General features: G+C 47.1%; 1 protein-coding gene across 1 annotated transcript; it reads left to right on the forward strand.

Annotated features, from left to right (window-relative positions):
* The first annotated feature begins 14,229 nt into the window (after positions 1-14,229).
* LRRC30 (leucine rich repeat containing 30) lies at positions 14,230-15,278 on the forward strand. Its single transcript, XM_064150423.1, has 2 exons — positions 14,230-14,288; positions 14,327-15,278. The coding sequence occupies exons 1-2, from the start codon at positions 14,230-14,232 to the stop codon at positions 15,276-15,278; spliced, it is 1,011 nt and encodes a 336-aa protein (XP_064006493.1).
* The last annotated feature ends 808 nt before the right edge of the window (positions 15,279-16,086 follow it).

Here is a 16,086-nt window from a genome sequence, read left to right on the forward strand (position 1 = left end):
CAGCAGACATCCTGCTTCAGCCTTCCTACGCTCTGCGTATGCTTCAGCTGTGATGGAAAGTGAGGGGTTGGGGGAAGGTGCTGTGTTTTCAGATCAGTATTTATGTCAGGTAGGAGAGAGTGTTTGCTATTGCCACATTGTTTTCCACCTGAGGAAGGGCACTTAGCTCTCCTCCATGTGGACCACACCTAGTTTCATAGAATAGTAGGGGTTGGAAGGCACCTCTGAAGATCATGTAGTCCATCACCTCCCCAATAAAGCAGGGTCACCCACAGCATATTGACCAGGATGATAATGTCCAGGCAGGCCTTGAAAGTCTCTAGAGAAGGAGACTTCACACCCTCCCTGGGCAGCCTGCTCCAGGGCTTTGACATCCTAAGAGCAAAGAAGTTTTACCTTATGTTGAGGTGAGGTAAGTAATCTCTTTCTGGCTTAGCAGCCCAAAACCCTTTCCAGTCTGTCGCAGAGAGTCCCCATGCAGTGATTCTGTTCAGCCTGGAGAAGGAAAGGCTCTGGGGAGACCAGTACCTGAAAGGAGCCTGCAAGAAGGCTGCAGAGGGACTGTTTGCTGAGGCCTGGAGTGAAAGGATGAGAGGTGATGGCTTGAAATGGGAGAGAAGCAGATTTGGATTGGATGTCAAGAACAAGTTCTGCACCGTGAAGGTGGTGGAACATTGAAGCAAGTTGCTCAGGGAGAGGTAATTGAGGCCCCACCTCTGGAGGTGTTCAAGGTCAGGCTGGACAAGGCTCTGAGCAACCTGACCTAGGGGAGAATGTTCCTACTGGTTGCAGTGGGGTTGGACTGGATGACCTTTGGAGGTCCTTTCTGGCACAAACTGTTCTATGATTCTATGAAACTTTCTGTGTTGTAGTTTGTATCCATTGCACTTTGTCCTGGAAGGGGCAGCACTGAAAGGAGACTGGCTCCTTCTTCTTGGCACCAGCCCTTCAGGTATTTGTAAACAAATATCTCTCAGTCTGCTCTTCTCCAAGCTAAACAGCCTCAGGTCTTTCAGCCTTCCATCTTAAGACAGATGTTCCTATGCTTTTAGCATAGTCACAGCCTCTGTTAGACACTCCCTGCCCCTCTTGAAATGGGGACCCCAGAACTGGACCCTGTGCTTCAGATGTGGCCTGACTAGGGCAGAAGAGAGGAAGAGGAGGACCTCCCTAGACCTGATGGCCACGCTGTTGTTAATGTACCCCAAGAGACCATTTGCTCTCTTGGCCACAAAGAGAAATCGCTGTCTCATGGATAAAATATTGCCCACATTGTTTGCTTCAGAGTGAGACAGTGAAAAAGTGCAGTTTGAGAAGTTCAAGATCAGGTGGCTGTAGACTAATGCTCACTTTACCTTTTCCCTGTGGGATCAGCTCCATTCCTTTGTCACCATCTATTACCCAATATTACACCAGTATCTCAGCATCATCATTCAAGGGGTAGGTAAAACCAGCATAAGAAGAAAGGTTTTTTTTCTTGATTCTTCAGTCCATCAGCAGCTCTTAAAGTGAAGGTGCCAAAACCTGTGTTTTCCCAAAATGCTACCTGTCTGAAGCCATAAAGCACTGATGGTTTTCAAGCTGCTGGGTAAATAGCTCAGGAAGATTCTGCATGTGTATTTATTTTGAATTGCCAAATTGATTCAGTTAAGACATGTGTAGAATTTTTTATACACTGAGGGAGGTGAAATGCTGGCCCATGTTGCCAGAGAGGTACCAGTAGTTCCATCCTTGGAACCATTACCAGACAGGTTTATGGGACCTCTGAGCAACCTGCTCTAGTTGAAGGTGTCCCTGCTCAGTGCAGGGGAGTTGGACACAATGATATTGAAAGGTCCTTTCCAACCCCAAACATTCTATGATCTTTATGTTCAGCCTGGACTAATTAAGTGCTTTCCAAGGCCCATTAACCTTGGAAAACTTGAATTCAGTTCCATGGGGGAGTGAAGGAAACAGACTGTAACCACCTGTGAGCACCTGCCAGCACATTGCTCTAAGCCCACCTGCCCAGGTTGTGTTTGAAACACAGGATCATAGAATGGTTTGGCTTGCAAAGGACCTTTGAAGGTCATCTAGTTCAACTGCCCAACACTGAGCAGGGACATCTTCAACTAGAGCAGGTTGCTCAGAGCCCCAAACAGTGTGACCTGGAATGGTTTCAGGGATGGGACAATGGCCACCTCTCTGAACAACCTGGGCCAGTGTTTTACCACCCTCAGTGTAAAACATTTTTTCCTTCTATCCAGTCTAAATCTCCCCCTTTTATTTAAAACAATCACATCTTTTCCTGCCACCACAGGCCCTGCTTAAAGTCTGTCCTCATCTTTCTTACAGGCTTGAAGTGCTGAAATGCTAAAAGAAGGTGTCTCTGGAGTCAAGAAAAGACTGGATGAGGCACTCAGTGCCATGGTCTAGTTGACTGGATAGGGCTGTGGAATAGGTTGGACTGGATGATCTTGCAGGTTTCTTCCAACTTGGCTGATTCTATGATTCTATGATTCTATGATTCTTCTCCAGGCTGAACAACCCCAGCTCTCTCAGCCTGTCTTCATAGCAGAGAGCTTCCAGCTTTTAGCTCATTGTTGTGGCCTCTTCTGGACCTGCTCCAATAGGTCCAGATCATTTTTGTGGCCAAGACTGCACCCAGCCTTGACTACAGATGAGATTTCCTATCACTTGGAGCACCAGTGGCTGCAGCTCTTGTAGTTGCATTTCCCCCTGATTGCCTACATTTGTTCAAATTCAGTGAACGAAAAGTGAAATGCAGTGAGGCAGAAAACATGCTGATCAGCACCAGAGGTGATGTGGAGCCTGCAAACCCAGCCTCCTGAACTTTGCTCATGCAGAGGAATCACAGGCAGCACAGAGGAGGTTGGATTTAAGACCACGACAAGGAAAGAACAGCAATGAGACAAGCAGGAAAGGGACAGCAAAGTGCCCTTGTGGCCAAGAAGGCCAATAGCATCCTGGGATGCATTAAGAGTGTGTCCAGCAGATCAAGGGCAATCTCTTCCCTCTCTACTCTGCCCTGGTGAGACTCCACCTGAAATACTGCTTTCAGGTTTGGGGTCCTCAGTTCAGGAGGGACTGGGACACTACTGCAGAGAGTCCAACAGAGGGCTAGGAAGATGATTAAGGGGCTGGAACACTGCTCTGTGAGGAGAGGCTGAGGGACCTGGGGCTTTTTGGTCTGGTGAGGAGAAGACTTAGAGTGGATCTAATCAATGTTTATAAATATATGAGGGCTGGGGGTCCAGAGGGAGGGGACAACCTCTGCTCAGTTGTGCCTTGTAATAGGATACGGGGCAATGGAAGTTCCACCTCGACATGAAGAGGAACTTCTTTAAGTGTCACAGAGCAGTGGAATAGGCTGCACAGAGAGGCTGTGGAGTCTCCTTCTCTGGAGACTTTGAAGACCTGTCTGGATGCATTTCTGTGCAACCTGAGCTATATCCTATGGTCCTGCTCTGGCAGAGGAGCTGGACTTGATGAACTGGTCTGTTCTAGGGGGAGGGAGGTGTCCCTGCCTATGGAGGGGGGTTGGAATTAGATGGTCTTTAAGGTCCCTTATTATCATTTTATGATTCTATGATCTCCAGAGGCTCCTTCCAACCCCTAACATCCTGTGATCCTGTAAAAGAGACAATATGAGTTCACCAGCTCCAGCTGCAAGATCTCACATATCATAGAATGATTTCCTTCATTTTGTTGAGCCTGGTCTGTAGTAAATTTTAGTGAGAAATGCAGAGGTTGGCACTGTTGTTTAAAATCCTCTGGAAACACTGCTTGTCACCTTCCCCCAGTCCCAAAAGATAAGCTTAAAAGATAATTAAAAAATAAAACACTCCAAGCCATGCCCTACCCACCCCAATTCAACCTCCTTTCTCCTCTCCTCTTCTCTTCTCTCCTCTCCTCTCCTCTTCTCTTCTCTTCTCTTCTCTTCTCTTCTCTTCTCTTCTCTTCTCTTCTCTTCTCTTCTCTTCTCTTCTCTTCTCTTCTCTTCTCTTCTCTTCTCTTCTCTTCTCTTCTCTTCTCTTCTCTTCTCTTCTCTTCTCTTCTCTTCTCTTCTCTTCTCTTCTCTTCCCTCAATCCCAGGACTGCCTTTTATGTTCCTTCAAACCATACATTATTTGCCACCTTTCTGAAGAATCACAGAATGTCTCGAGTTGGAGGAGACCTTAAAGATCATCTAGTTCCAACCTCTCTGCCACAGGCAGGGACTCCTCCCATTAGACCATGTTGCTCAAAGCCTCATCCAGCCTAGTGTTAAACACTGCCAGAAGTGAGGTGTCCACAGTTGCTCTTGGTAACCCATTCCAGTGTCTCACCACCCCTGTAGTAAATAATTTCTTCCTAATGTCTTATCTAAATCTACTCTGCCCTGGTTTCAAACCATTGCTCTCTGTCCTATCACCACATGCTCAAATAAAAAGTCCATCCTGAGTTTTACTGCAGACCCTGGTGTTAGCTGAGCTGGCCACACCACAGAGCATCAGTGGTCACCTACACAGTTGCTGAATGTGCCATTCCCCCACCTCAAGCAGAATCATTGTCTATAATATCCTGTCTCACCATGATCCAATAAGTGCTGAAACCCTCTTGTTGTACAACACCATTAATCTCTTGTGATGTTGAGATATGGAAGAGGTTTGGGTTTGATTCTCTCTACTGGGAAGTTGCTCATGAGAGGTTGTCAAAGGAGGTATTTGATGGCTTTTAGGTGGGCTACTCCTTTCTTTTTGCCTCTACTTGAGCTCAAAGATGTAATTTTCTCTTTGATTTCTTCTTTTTTTATTATTAAGATAATTTCTTAATGCAAGTTGCTTCTCACCTGCTTTTTTTCCCCCACCTACTGCAAATGAGCTGTGCTCTGTGTGATGCCCTTAGCATCTTGACTCAGACCTCACCACCCTTTTTTTGACCCTACAGTAACCAATATTATTCATTTCTGATGAGGGTAGTGAGAGACTGGAATGCCTTGCCCAGAGAAGCTGTGGCAAGTGTTGAAGACCAGGCTGTATGAGGCTTTGAGCAACCTGGTCTACTGGAAGGTGCCCAGGGCAGAAGGGTTGGAGTTAAGTGATCTTTGAAGCCTCTTCCAATCTAAGCCATTTTATGCTTTCATAGGCTTTCAAATATCACTGTCATATGAGTAAAACCTAGATACATTGCTCTACTGATTGCTTGAGACATGCTATTTGTTGGTTCCAGCCCTCTGAAGCTAAGCATCAGATGTTTCCTCCAATTAGAGCTGGGGAATGGAAAATACAAGCTACTAATGCCAGCTCTGAGTCTTCAAATGCCTGCCCTTTTGTTTGATAACGTCTCTGGTGAATCCCAAACTGAGACACTGCTATGTGTTTTGGGGAGCTTTAATTAGATCCTGCTTTATCATTTAACAGGGATATGAAGGTACATGTGGAGTTTCTTCTGATATCAGCAAAAAATATTAAAAGTCATGGATCTGGGATTAATGCTCCACAGCAGCTCTGATTGAATTATCTACCTGCTTTTTTTCAATCATTATTATAATGGATTCTGCATGGGAATACCTAAACCTCTTCACACTAGGACACATTGATGATTTGCACTTCTGACTTGCTAAATTTCATGAGGACTAAGATTAAAAAAAAAAAGAGCTTGTGCTCCTTTTTTTTTTAAGGCATTTATTTAAGGCATTTATTTTTAAGGCATTTATTTTAACCACAAAATCAGGCATGACTAAATGAATCAGCTGGGGTTTGCTTTCAGTGCTAAAAGAAGTTTGGAGCTTCCCTCTGCCTTTGTTCCTTAAGGTTGATACAACAACATTTTGCCAAGGTGGCCAAGAAGACCACCTTGAGCTTCCTGTTTTGGATCACAGATAGTGTGATCAATGGGAGTAGGGCAAGGATTATCTGCCTGTTCCCGGCACTGGTGAGACTGCACCTTGAGTCCTGAGTTCTGTACTGGGGCCAGGACAACATGAAGGACATTGAGGTCCTGGAGTGCATCCAGAGGAGAACAGCAAAGCTGGTGAAGGGTCTAGAGCATGTTCTGAGGCACAGCTGAGGGAGCTGTGGTTGTTTAGTGTGGAGAAAAGAAGGCTGAGGGGAAACCTTTGGACTCTACAGTTCCCTGAAAAGAGGCTGAACCAAGGTGGAGGTGGTCTCTTCTGAGAGAAAAGGCAAGAAGAAACATCTTCCAGTGACATCAGTGGAGTTTTAGGTTTGACATTAGGAACAATTTCTTCAGTGAAAGGGTTGTCAAGCACTGGAAAATGCTGCCCAGGCCAGTGGTAGAGTCACCATCTCTGGAGAGATTTGAAAGCTACGTAGAGAATCACAGAATCAGTCAGGGTTGGAAGGGACTGAGGGACAGGATTTGGTGGTGACTTGGGAGTGAGAGGTTCATGGTTGAAGTTGATGATGTTAAATGTCTTTCACAACCTAACTGACTCTGAACTGTGGTGGGCACAGGATGAACACGTGTGATACCACAGTGCAGGACTTCGGGTTACCTCTGCTTAATGTAGGCAAAGACATCGGTTCTTTGCCTGGTACACACAGAGGGGAGTGATGACAGAAGATGTTGAGGTGCTGGAAGGTGTCCAGAGAAGGGCAACAAAGCTGGTAAAAGGCCTGGAGCACAAACCCTGTGAGGAGAGGCTGAGGGAGCTGGGGGTGTGCAGCCTGCAGAAGAGGAGGCTCAGGGCAGACCTCATTGCTGTCTGCAACTACCTGAAGGGAGGCTGTAGCCAGGTGGGGTTGGTCTCTTCTGCCAGGCAACCAGCAACAGAAGAAGGGGACACAGTCTCAAGTTGTGCTGGGGAAGGTCTAGGCTGGATGTTAGGAGGAAGTTCCTGCCAGAGAGAGTGATTGGCATTGGAATGGGCTGCCTAGGGAGGTGGTGGAGTCACCGTGCCTGGAGGTGTTCAAGACAAGCCTGGCTGAGGCACTTAGTGCCATGGTCTAGTTGAGTGGCTAGGGCTGGGCGCTAGGTTGGGCTGGCTGATCTTGGAGATCTCTTCCAACTTGGTTGATTGTAAGATTCTATGATTCTAAGTAGGTGGCCAGGAGCCAGACATTTGTACATTTTCTGGAATTTCAAAATACTACTTCAAGTTTGAAGACAAGAACCAAAACTTCCATGTAACATGAGTCACTGCTGGGAGCTGACTACCAGGAGGCATCAAGCCTGTCATTTCCTATCTGCATACACATATGTGCTGGTTTGAAGCTAGCTAGAATGTTTTGGTGAGAAGAACTAGATTACAGGCTGTGAAAGGAAAACAAGGCTGATATCTGCTTCACTTATAGGCTTCCTGAGATGTATAGGAACAAGAGAGTGTTCCCCACTCTCACTTGGGCTGCTGCCGGGGAAGTGGCTGAGCTGCATCCTACTCTCTAACCTCACTCTCCATTTTGGACTAATCCACTTTGCTTCCTCACCCCCTGGCTGAACCTCCATTCTTCCTTGGGACTGGGGTAAGGTTGAGAGGGGCAGGGGGAAGGTGAAGGGGCGGTTGGGAGCCCCTCCTGGGGACTCAGGTTTCTGGGAGGGGAGTTCTGTTTCTGTATTACCTTTTATCTTTTGTATGTTTCTGTCTCTAACTGTATATACTGTAAATATCTGCTTGTATATTGTGCTAGCTGTAAATATAAGCTTCATTCATATTTCCAGAGCTGGCTGAGTCTAGTCTGGGTGATTTCTAAAGTGTGTGTGGAGGGGGAATACCCAAACCATCACAACACACAAACCTAAACCTCTTTTTATTCCATTCCATGGATTGCTTGAGCTTGTCTTCTCTCAAGAGGTCTGCAGAAAGCTTTGCCAAAGCTCTTGGAAAACAAACCCTGGTGCAACCAGTCATCCATCTCCAGGTCCAATTCCTCACGGATGATGCAATCCAGCAGGTCCACATGGGACCCTCACAAAACATTTCATCAAAGCTCCAGGGACAGGCAGACATTAATGGCTGTTAGCAGCACCATAATTAAACACAAATTAACAGCAAACCTGAAAGTGACTTAAGAATTGTTCCCCATCTTGTGTCACATCTCATAAATCTCAAATTACCTTTGAAATCTGACTCAGCATTTCAAAAGAGCTGCAGGAGCAGCAAAGCACTACAAAGCAGTTAAAACCATGCAAAAATTTGTTTCCTTAAACATTAAGACCAGGAGATATCTTTGACAGTCCACACAACACTTTCCAACCTCTTTACTGACTTCAGAGGAAAGAGAAGATGGTTCAGTAGGTGCACTTGCACTTGTAGTGAGCATTTCTCCCACATGACTCTGGATTTCTGCTGGCCTCAGAAGAATTTAACCCTTTTTAGCCAAAGTATCCTCCCTCACATCCAACACATCCAACCCTTCGCAGAATCTCAGCATGGTGGGGTTTGGAAGGCACCTCTAGAGATCATCTAGTCCAACCCCCCTGCTAAAGCAGTCACCCACAGAAGGCTGTCCAGGATTACAATGCCCAAGAGGGTTTGGCATGTGCCCCAGCAGACCACTGGCTTTTTGTCCACAGTATCAAACTGCTGGCTCATGGATCTGCACTTCTGCAGGGCCTCGAGGAACCCTCCTCCTTCAGCATCCTCATGTAGCCACATGCCTAATACTACACCTAGATAATGAATGAATCTTTTGTTTCCTGAAAAAGTTGAACTTTCCAGCACTTTAGAACAGGCTTTGCTTAAAAATGTCACAGGATCATAGAATCAATTGAGTTGGAAGGGACCTTTGAAAGTCACTTTGTCCAACCCCCTTGCAGTAAAGAGGGGCATATCCAACTAGATCAAGTTGCTCAGGATCCTGTCAAGTTTGACCTTGAATATCTCCAGGAATGGGGACTTCACCACATCTCTGGGCAACCTGTTCAAGTATTTCACCACCCTATTAAACTGCTCCTTCTTCTATTAACACCTTTTGCAATAAAAAGCTGATCTGGAGGAATTATGTAAGGTGTTTTCTCCATAGAGAACATGACTCAGTGAATTCAAAATCAGTTATGTACCTATAGATATATTCCAATGGCATCTATTAAAAGACATTTAAATCTATTAAGTGGTATTATTAACACTTGTGAGACCCTACCTTGAATGCTGCATCCAGTTCTGGTGACTCCAGCATAAGAAAGATGCAGATCCCCTGAAGTAAGTACAAAGAAGGGCCAGAAAGATGATCCAAGGGCTGGAGCACCTCTGCTATGAGGATAGGCCAAGGGAGCTGGGGTTGTCCATCCTAGAAAACAGAATACTCTGTCAGGACCTTAGAGCTGCCTTCCAATACCTGAAGCAATCTTACAGGAAGGCTGGAGAGGGACTTTCCATGAAGGCATGTAGCAAAACAGCAAGGGGGAATAGTTTGAAGCTGAGGCAGAGTAGGTTTAGACTGGATCTTAGGAGGAAGTTCTTCAGTTCAAGAATGGTGGGACCCTGGAACACACTGCTCAGGAAGGCTGTGGGTGCCTACTACCTGAGGGTGTTCAAGGCCAGCCTGGATGAGGCCTTGAGCAAGTGAATCTAGTTGAGAGGCATCCCTGCCCATTGCAGGAAGTAGATGATCTCTGAGGCTCCTTTCAACCTCTCCCTTCCATGAATTCTATCAACAAATATCAGAAGATATTTAAAAGACAAAGTCCAGCAAGTTCGCAGATGACACCAGCCCATGTGGATGGCTGACATGCTGGAGGCAAGGGATGCCATCCAGAGGCACTTGGATGGGCTGGACAGGTGAGCCCAAGCCAACCTCAGGGAGTTCAACCAGGCAAAGTGCAAGGTCTTGCATCTGAGGTGCAAGCACAAACATAGGCTGGGCAAGGAGTGTTTTGAGAGCAGTTTTAAGGAGGACTTGGAGGTGTCAGTTGATGAAAAACTCAACCTAAGCTGGCAATGTGCCTATGCAGCCCAGAAGGTAACTGTGTCCAGGGATGTACCAAAAGAAGAGTGACCAGAAGAATGAGAGACATGATTCTCCTTCTCTGCTGTGCTCTTGAGAGACTCCACCTGGTGTACTGTGTCCAGTTCAGTGCCCTGAGCACAAGAGGGACATTGAACTGCTAGAGTGGGTCCAGAGGAAGCAACAATGATGATCAGAGGGCTGGAGCACCCATCCTATAGGAGCATAAAAAGTTTCATGTAAACATGATGAGGATGTTTTTGCCTGTGAAGGCGACAGAGCACTGGAACAGGCTGCCCAGAGGGGTTGTGGAGTCTCCCTCTCTGGAGATATTCAAAACCTGCCTGGATGTGTTCCTGTGTGATCTGGTACAGGTGATCCTGCTCTGGCAGGGGGGTGGACCGAATGAGCTTTTGAGGTCCCTTCTGGCCCCTGACATTCTGCGTTCCTGTGATAGTCCTGTCCAGCTGAGTTCTGAATGAATCTCTCTGAGCAGCCTGCTCCAATGTCGCACCATCCTCAAAGTCAAGAAGTTCCACTTCATGTTCAGATGGAACTACCTATTGTCCAGTTGGTGCTTGCTACCTCTTGTCCTGTCACTGGGCTCCACTGAAAAAATCCTCAGCAAATAGGCTGCATCACGCAAATCCCTTTGCTTTGAGTTTTCCTTTCCTCCTGGCCAGCTTACATTGAATAAAATGAATATCCACTTTCTGCCGAGCTCTGTTGACACAGGTCAGTGTCAATCCATCCTCACATCACAGCAGGAGAAAAGGGAGCTGAAAAGTGTCTCAACAAATCCAACCCAGGCCACCGGCAGATAACGGGACTGTTTTTACTCACAAGTTTAGTTCCTGAGACGTCCGGATGAGGCCACTGTGGCTTTATTATCCCACTTTCAGGAAGGGAATTGACTTTGGTTCCCTCAGAGTTTCCCAGCTCCAGGAGTGTGAGCGTGCTGCACAGCCTGTTTTTCCGCCAGACAACAAAGAAAAGGAAACAGTTGGTTTTTGTCCTCCAGGCAGCAGTGACGCTGCCCGTGGAAGCAGGAAGGGAACTGGACAATGGAAGCTGCAGATGTGGAATTTCATCTCTAAATCCCTCTTGCTGCTGCTGCTGCTGCTGCTGCCTGACAGGCGGTGGAGACAGAGCGGTGGAATAGCGAGAGATGTGAGACTGAAGCAGAGCAAGGGGTTTCGTTTGATGGAGAGCCCTGGGTGAAGCCTTCAGCAGCTCGATCCAGACTGTGCTGGGCTGTGTCACAGGCTTCATTTCACGGTGCAAAACCTGGGAAGGGTGCAGAGGATTTGGGTTGAGTCGCATTGTTGTGAAGCAAGGATTTCTGTGTAGACAGCGCTAAGGGACATGGTTTAACGGTGACCTGGCAGCGCTGGGTTAACGTTTGGACTCAGGGATCTTAAAGGTCTCTTCCAACCAAAATGATTCTATGAGAGCCTGGACTGAGCTCTGCCAAGTCCCCAGGCAGTGAACTCTAATGTGTTTTGGAGATGGGGACAACGTTCTCGTCCAAAAATATCTGGCCAGACACGGGGGAGACTGGCTACAGAGAGACTGTGCTTCCTTTGTGTTTGGTTTGCATTTGTTGCTAAAAGTAATCTCCAGAAGAAAGAGCTCTGAAGCAACCATGGGGCCATGGGTGCACGTGCAAGCCCAGCCCTGGGGGGGGACACTGGCTGAGCTGAAGCAAGTTCCCTGTCCCAGTGCTGTGTTTTAAAGAAGAGAAATGCTTAATATTGCAGATTGTCAAAAGGCTTTTTTCTACACTTTGCATTAGCCACTAAAGAATCTCAGGATGGCAGGAGTTGGAAGTGACCTCTGGAGATCATCTAGTCCAACCCCCCTGCTAAAGCAGCATCACCCACAGAAAGTTGCCCAGGATTACAATGTCCAGGCAGGCTTGGACTGTCTCCAGAGGAGGAGATTCCACAATCTCTCTGGCAGCATGATCCAGCACTCCAATACCCTCACAGCAGAGAAGATTTTCCTCATGTTCAGATGGAATTCCCCTTTGTCCTGTCATGGAACACCACTGAAAAAAGCCTGGCCCCATCATCTTGACCATCATCCTTTAGCTCTTGATGAGCATGGAGAAGATCCCCTCTGGGGCTACTCTTCTCTAGGCTGAACTGTCCCAGGTCTCTCAGCCTTTCCTCTTTACAGAGATGCTCCAGTCCCCTCAACATCTTTGTAGCCTCCACAGGACTCTCTCCAGTACTTCCCTGTCTCTTTTGAACTGAGTGGCCCAGAACTGGACACAATACTTCCAATGTGTCTTCACTAGGGCAGACTAGAGGAGGAGGAGGAGAATCTCCCTAAAGCTGCTGGAAGAAAACTCTTCATTTCCATTATTACAGCTTTTAAAAGCAAAAGAGAAGAGAATTAGGCAAGACACTGCAGCAGTAGTCCCACAATCCCAGAGTAGTGGGGGTTGGAAGTGACTTCTGAGGATTTTCCAGCCCAACCTCCCTGCCAAAAGCAGGGTCACCCAAGGCAGGTTGTCCAGGATCACAATGTCTAGGAAGGTTTGGAATCTCTTCACAGAATGAGGCTCCACAGCTTCTCTGGGCAGCCTGCTCCAGTGCCTCCATTGCCCTCAAAGTCAAGAATTTTCTGTTTATGTTCAGATGGAACCTCCTGTGTTCCAGTTTGTGTCCATTGCCCCTTGTCCTATTGCTGTTCACCACTGAAAGGAGTCTGACCCAATCCTCTTGATTCCCATCCTTAAGACACTGGTGAGCATTGGGAAGATTCCCTCTTAGTCTTCTCCAGGCTAAATAGAAGGCAATGCATCATTTGGATGCTTTTAGGCTGATAATTGCTGTGTTCAATTAGCAGCTGAGCAGACAACCCAGTCAGGACTTCTCCACTTGACTGGGCTGAAGGCCCACATTCCAGCCTTAGTCTCCCCTGTCACATAAGGCCAAGTTTAACCTACTGTTGGGTTTCCTCCCTGCAGACATCTCTCTGCCACTCACAGAATCACAGAACTAACCAGGTTGGAAAAGAGCTCTGAGGTCATCAAGTCCAACCTATTACCTAACACCTTCTATTTAACTAAACCATGGCACTAAGTGCCTCATCCAACCTCCTTTTAAACACCTCTAGGGATGGCAACTCCACCACCTCCCTGGGCAGCCCATTCCAATGCTAATCACTCTTTCTGTGAAGAAATTTTTCCTAACATCCAGCCTAAACCTGTCCTGGTACAACTTGTGGCTGTGTCCTCCTATTCTGTCACTGGGTGCCTGGGAGAAGAGGCCAATCCACACCTGGCTACACCCTCCCTTCAGGGAGTTGTAGACAGCAGTGAGGTCACCCCTGAGCCTCCTCTTCTCCAGACTGCACACCCCCAGTTCGGGTCCCCTCAAGTTAAGAAAGCTGTTGAGGTGCTTGAATGTGTCCAGAGAAGGGCACCAAGGCTGGTGAGGGGGCTGGAACACAGCCCTGTGAAGAAAGGCTGCATTTTCTGCAGCACAATAAGAAAGAGTTGCTCAAAACCTTGCTGAGAGATGTGAAGGTAGCCCAGGACATTTAGGACAGAGCAATTTGGGCAGAACTGTGTGGTATGAGTGCTCACACTTGATGATGTGGGTGGTGAGCAATCATTCAAGTGGCTGCAGATGCCACTGGAAAATGCCACTGCTGCAGTCAAGCCACCCTTTGTGACAAAAAAGAGGTCTAACTTCACCATGAAGGGGACAGAACAACTTAATATAAGCACAACATTATTTTCTTTTGTAACCAAGCAGAAAAGTAACTAAAGAAAAAAGGACTCCCATGAATGTTTGGAATCTGTGATCTTAGAGGTCTTCTCCAGTCAAACCAATTCCATGACTCTGTGAAAAGTCTTTACCAACATTTTTGCAGCATGCAGATTATTTTGGTGGACTGGAAGCTGTTTCAGTGCAACGAGGAGCATCAGAACAAACAATGATAGGGAGAATGTCACTTAGATCTGAACTGCAAAGGTGGTTTCTTCACTTGCTTTCTCCTTCAGCTTTGCTTGCTTGGTTTGTTTTTGAAGTCACTCTTGTTAATTGTCCCGCAGCCATGGTATGTACCAGATAGCCAAGAAAGCTGACTGGAGAAGTTATATACAGCATCCTTGTGACCTTTCTGCAGTGAAGAGACATAGCTGTCCAATAAAGCCCCAGGCCAAATGACAGCGACAGCTGCCTGGTGGCGTTGGTTTTGAATCGAACAGGTTTGCTCACAAGTGAGGAGCAAGTATTCCGTTACAGACTGTGCACCAAGACCAACATAACCCCCCAAAAGTGAAACTTTTCCTCGGTAGCTATGGAAACTGCACCGGTGGACTGAGATGCACTTCACAAGCTCCTCCCTGTCACCTTGCTTTGACTTTCCCGCCTCCTGCCAGCTGTCAGACATCCTCTGTTGGCATTTACATGTTGATGTAGGACTTGCAAGGGAAGAAAAACCTCATTTCATCTCCCAGGAGGGATCCAGGGTGTTATGGGAACTGAGAACTCCAAGAACGAGAGACGGAGGAGCATGGGTTTTCTGAGGAAAGGTCCAAAGTTGCCTGCCTGGGAAGATGCTCTTCTGGCAGGGAAAGAGCCCAAGTCGCTGCTGAGACGGGGGTTGCGTTATGTCAGCTTGAGCCTCATAATGAAAGGGATGACCAGCACGCCTGACTTCTTGTGGGGACTGCCCGAGGTGCAGAAACTCAACCTTTCCCACAACCAGCTGGTGATGATTCCTCCTTCCTTGGGCAAACTGGACAGGCTGGTAGTGCTGAACTTGGGTGGCAACTGCCTCAAGTGCCTACCTAAAGAGATTGGGCTGCTGAGGAACCTGAAGATCTTGTTCGTCAACATGAACTGCCTGACAGAAGTGCCAGCAGAGCTCAGCCTGTGCAGGAAGCTGGAGGTTTTAAGCCTCTCGCACAACTGCATCTCCCAACTGCCTCTGAACTTCGCTGACCTGACAAATTTGAGGAAGCTCAACCTCAGTAACAACCGCTTTGTGCAGATTCCCCTCTGCATTTACGCGCTGAGGAGCTTAGACTTCTTACACCTAGGGTCCAACAGGCTTGAAAACATCGCAGAGAGCATCCAGTATCTGGTCAATCTGCAGATCTTCATAGTAGAGAATAACAACATACGCACCCTGCCACGGTCTATCTGCTTCCTCACCACACTGGAGCTGCTAAATGCTGATTACAACACCATCCAGACCCTCCCAGACGACCTCTACCTGCTGCACCGCCTGCCACGCATCGCATGGAACCCAATGGACAAAGGTCTCCACATTGCCCACAACCCCCTGTCCCGGCCCCTGCCTGAGGTCATAGAAGGAGGGCTGGATGTCCTCTTCAGCTACCTCAAGGAGAAAAAGGAGCACCACTGAGGTTCCACTGAGCTTGGGATTAAGCCTGTCATCAAGACCTGGTTGTGCTGAAGCACATTTCACCTCCTAACGCTTGGACTCCGAAGACCGTGGATGGTTTTACTCGTGGCTGAAGGAGAGCAAGTAAAGTATGATGGCCTTAATTCAGTGTGTGAAGCTTTCCAAGAATAGCCATCTCTGTAGCCTTCATTGTTGGTGTGCCTGGGGTAGATTTTTGTGCTAAAAAAAAATCCCACAATGGGCTTGTGATAAAATATTTGTTCTTCGTTTGACAGAAACAAATTAAAGGAGACTGCCAGAAGTGGAGAAAAGGATTTGCCAGCTACTGGGTTGGAGGAATATTAATATCAATTGGATTTACTCTGTGTGGTTGCAGTTGCACTTTGACTCCTGCTCACTTCTCCACAGGCAGAAAAGCTGCTGCATAAATAAACACTGATCTAAGTTGCATCTCAAGGAAAAAATGTTTAATTTACTATGGGTAGTGAATAGATCCTGGGCTATATTAGCTCACAGACAGCATTTTAGTGGCCAAGTCAATGTGTTAGTTTTTTGCCCCACAGCTTTGCCTTGGTCTCTATAAATTACAAGGAAGATCACCACTGATGTGGTGGTTTCTCAGTTTTTTGGAAGAAGACCTCAAACTTCCTTCAACTCCCCAGTATCACTCCTGAGCCAAGCAACCTTCCCTACGAAGCCTCCAAGGATGTCACCAGCATTGCACCACACCATCTGGGAGCACCATGCACAATAAGAAGAGAAACAAAAGTGAGTCCTCACTCCTTCAACTCCCCAATATCACTCCTGA

Source organism: Pogoniulus pusillus, chromosome 10 (genome assembly GCF_015220805.1).
Source record: "Pogoniulus pusillus isolate bPogPus1 chromosome 10, bPogPus1.pri, whole genome shotgun sequence".
Classification (NCBI taxonomy): domain Eukaryota; kingdom Metazoa; phylum Chordata; class Aves; order Piciformes; family Lybiidae; genus Pogoniulus; species Pogoniulus pusillus.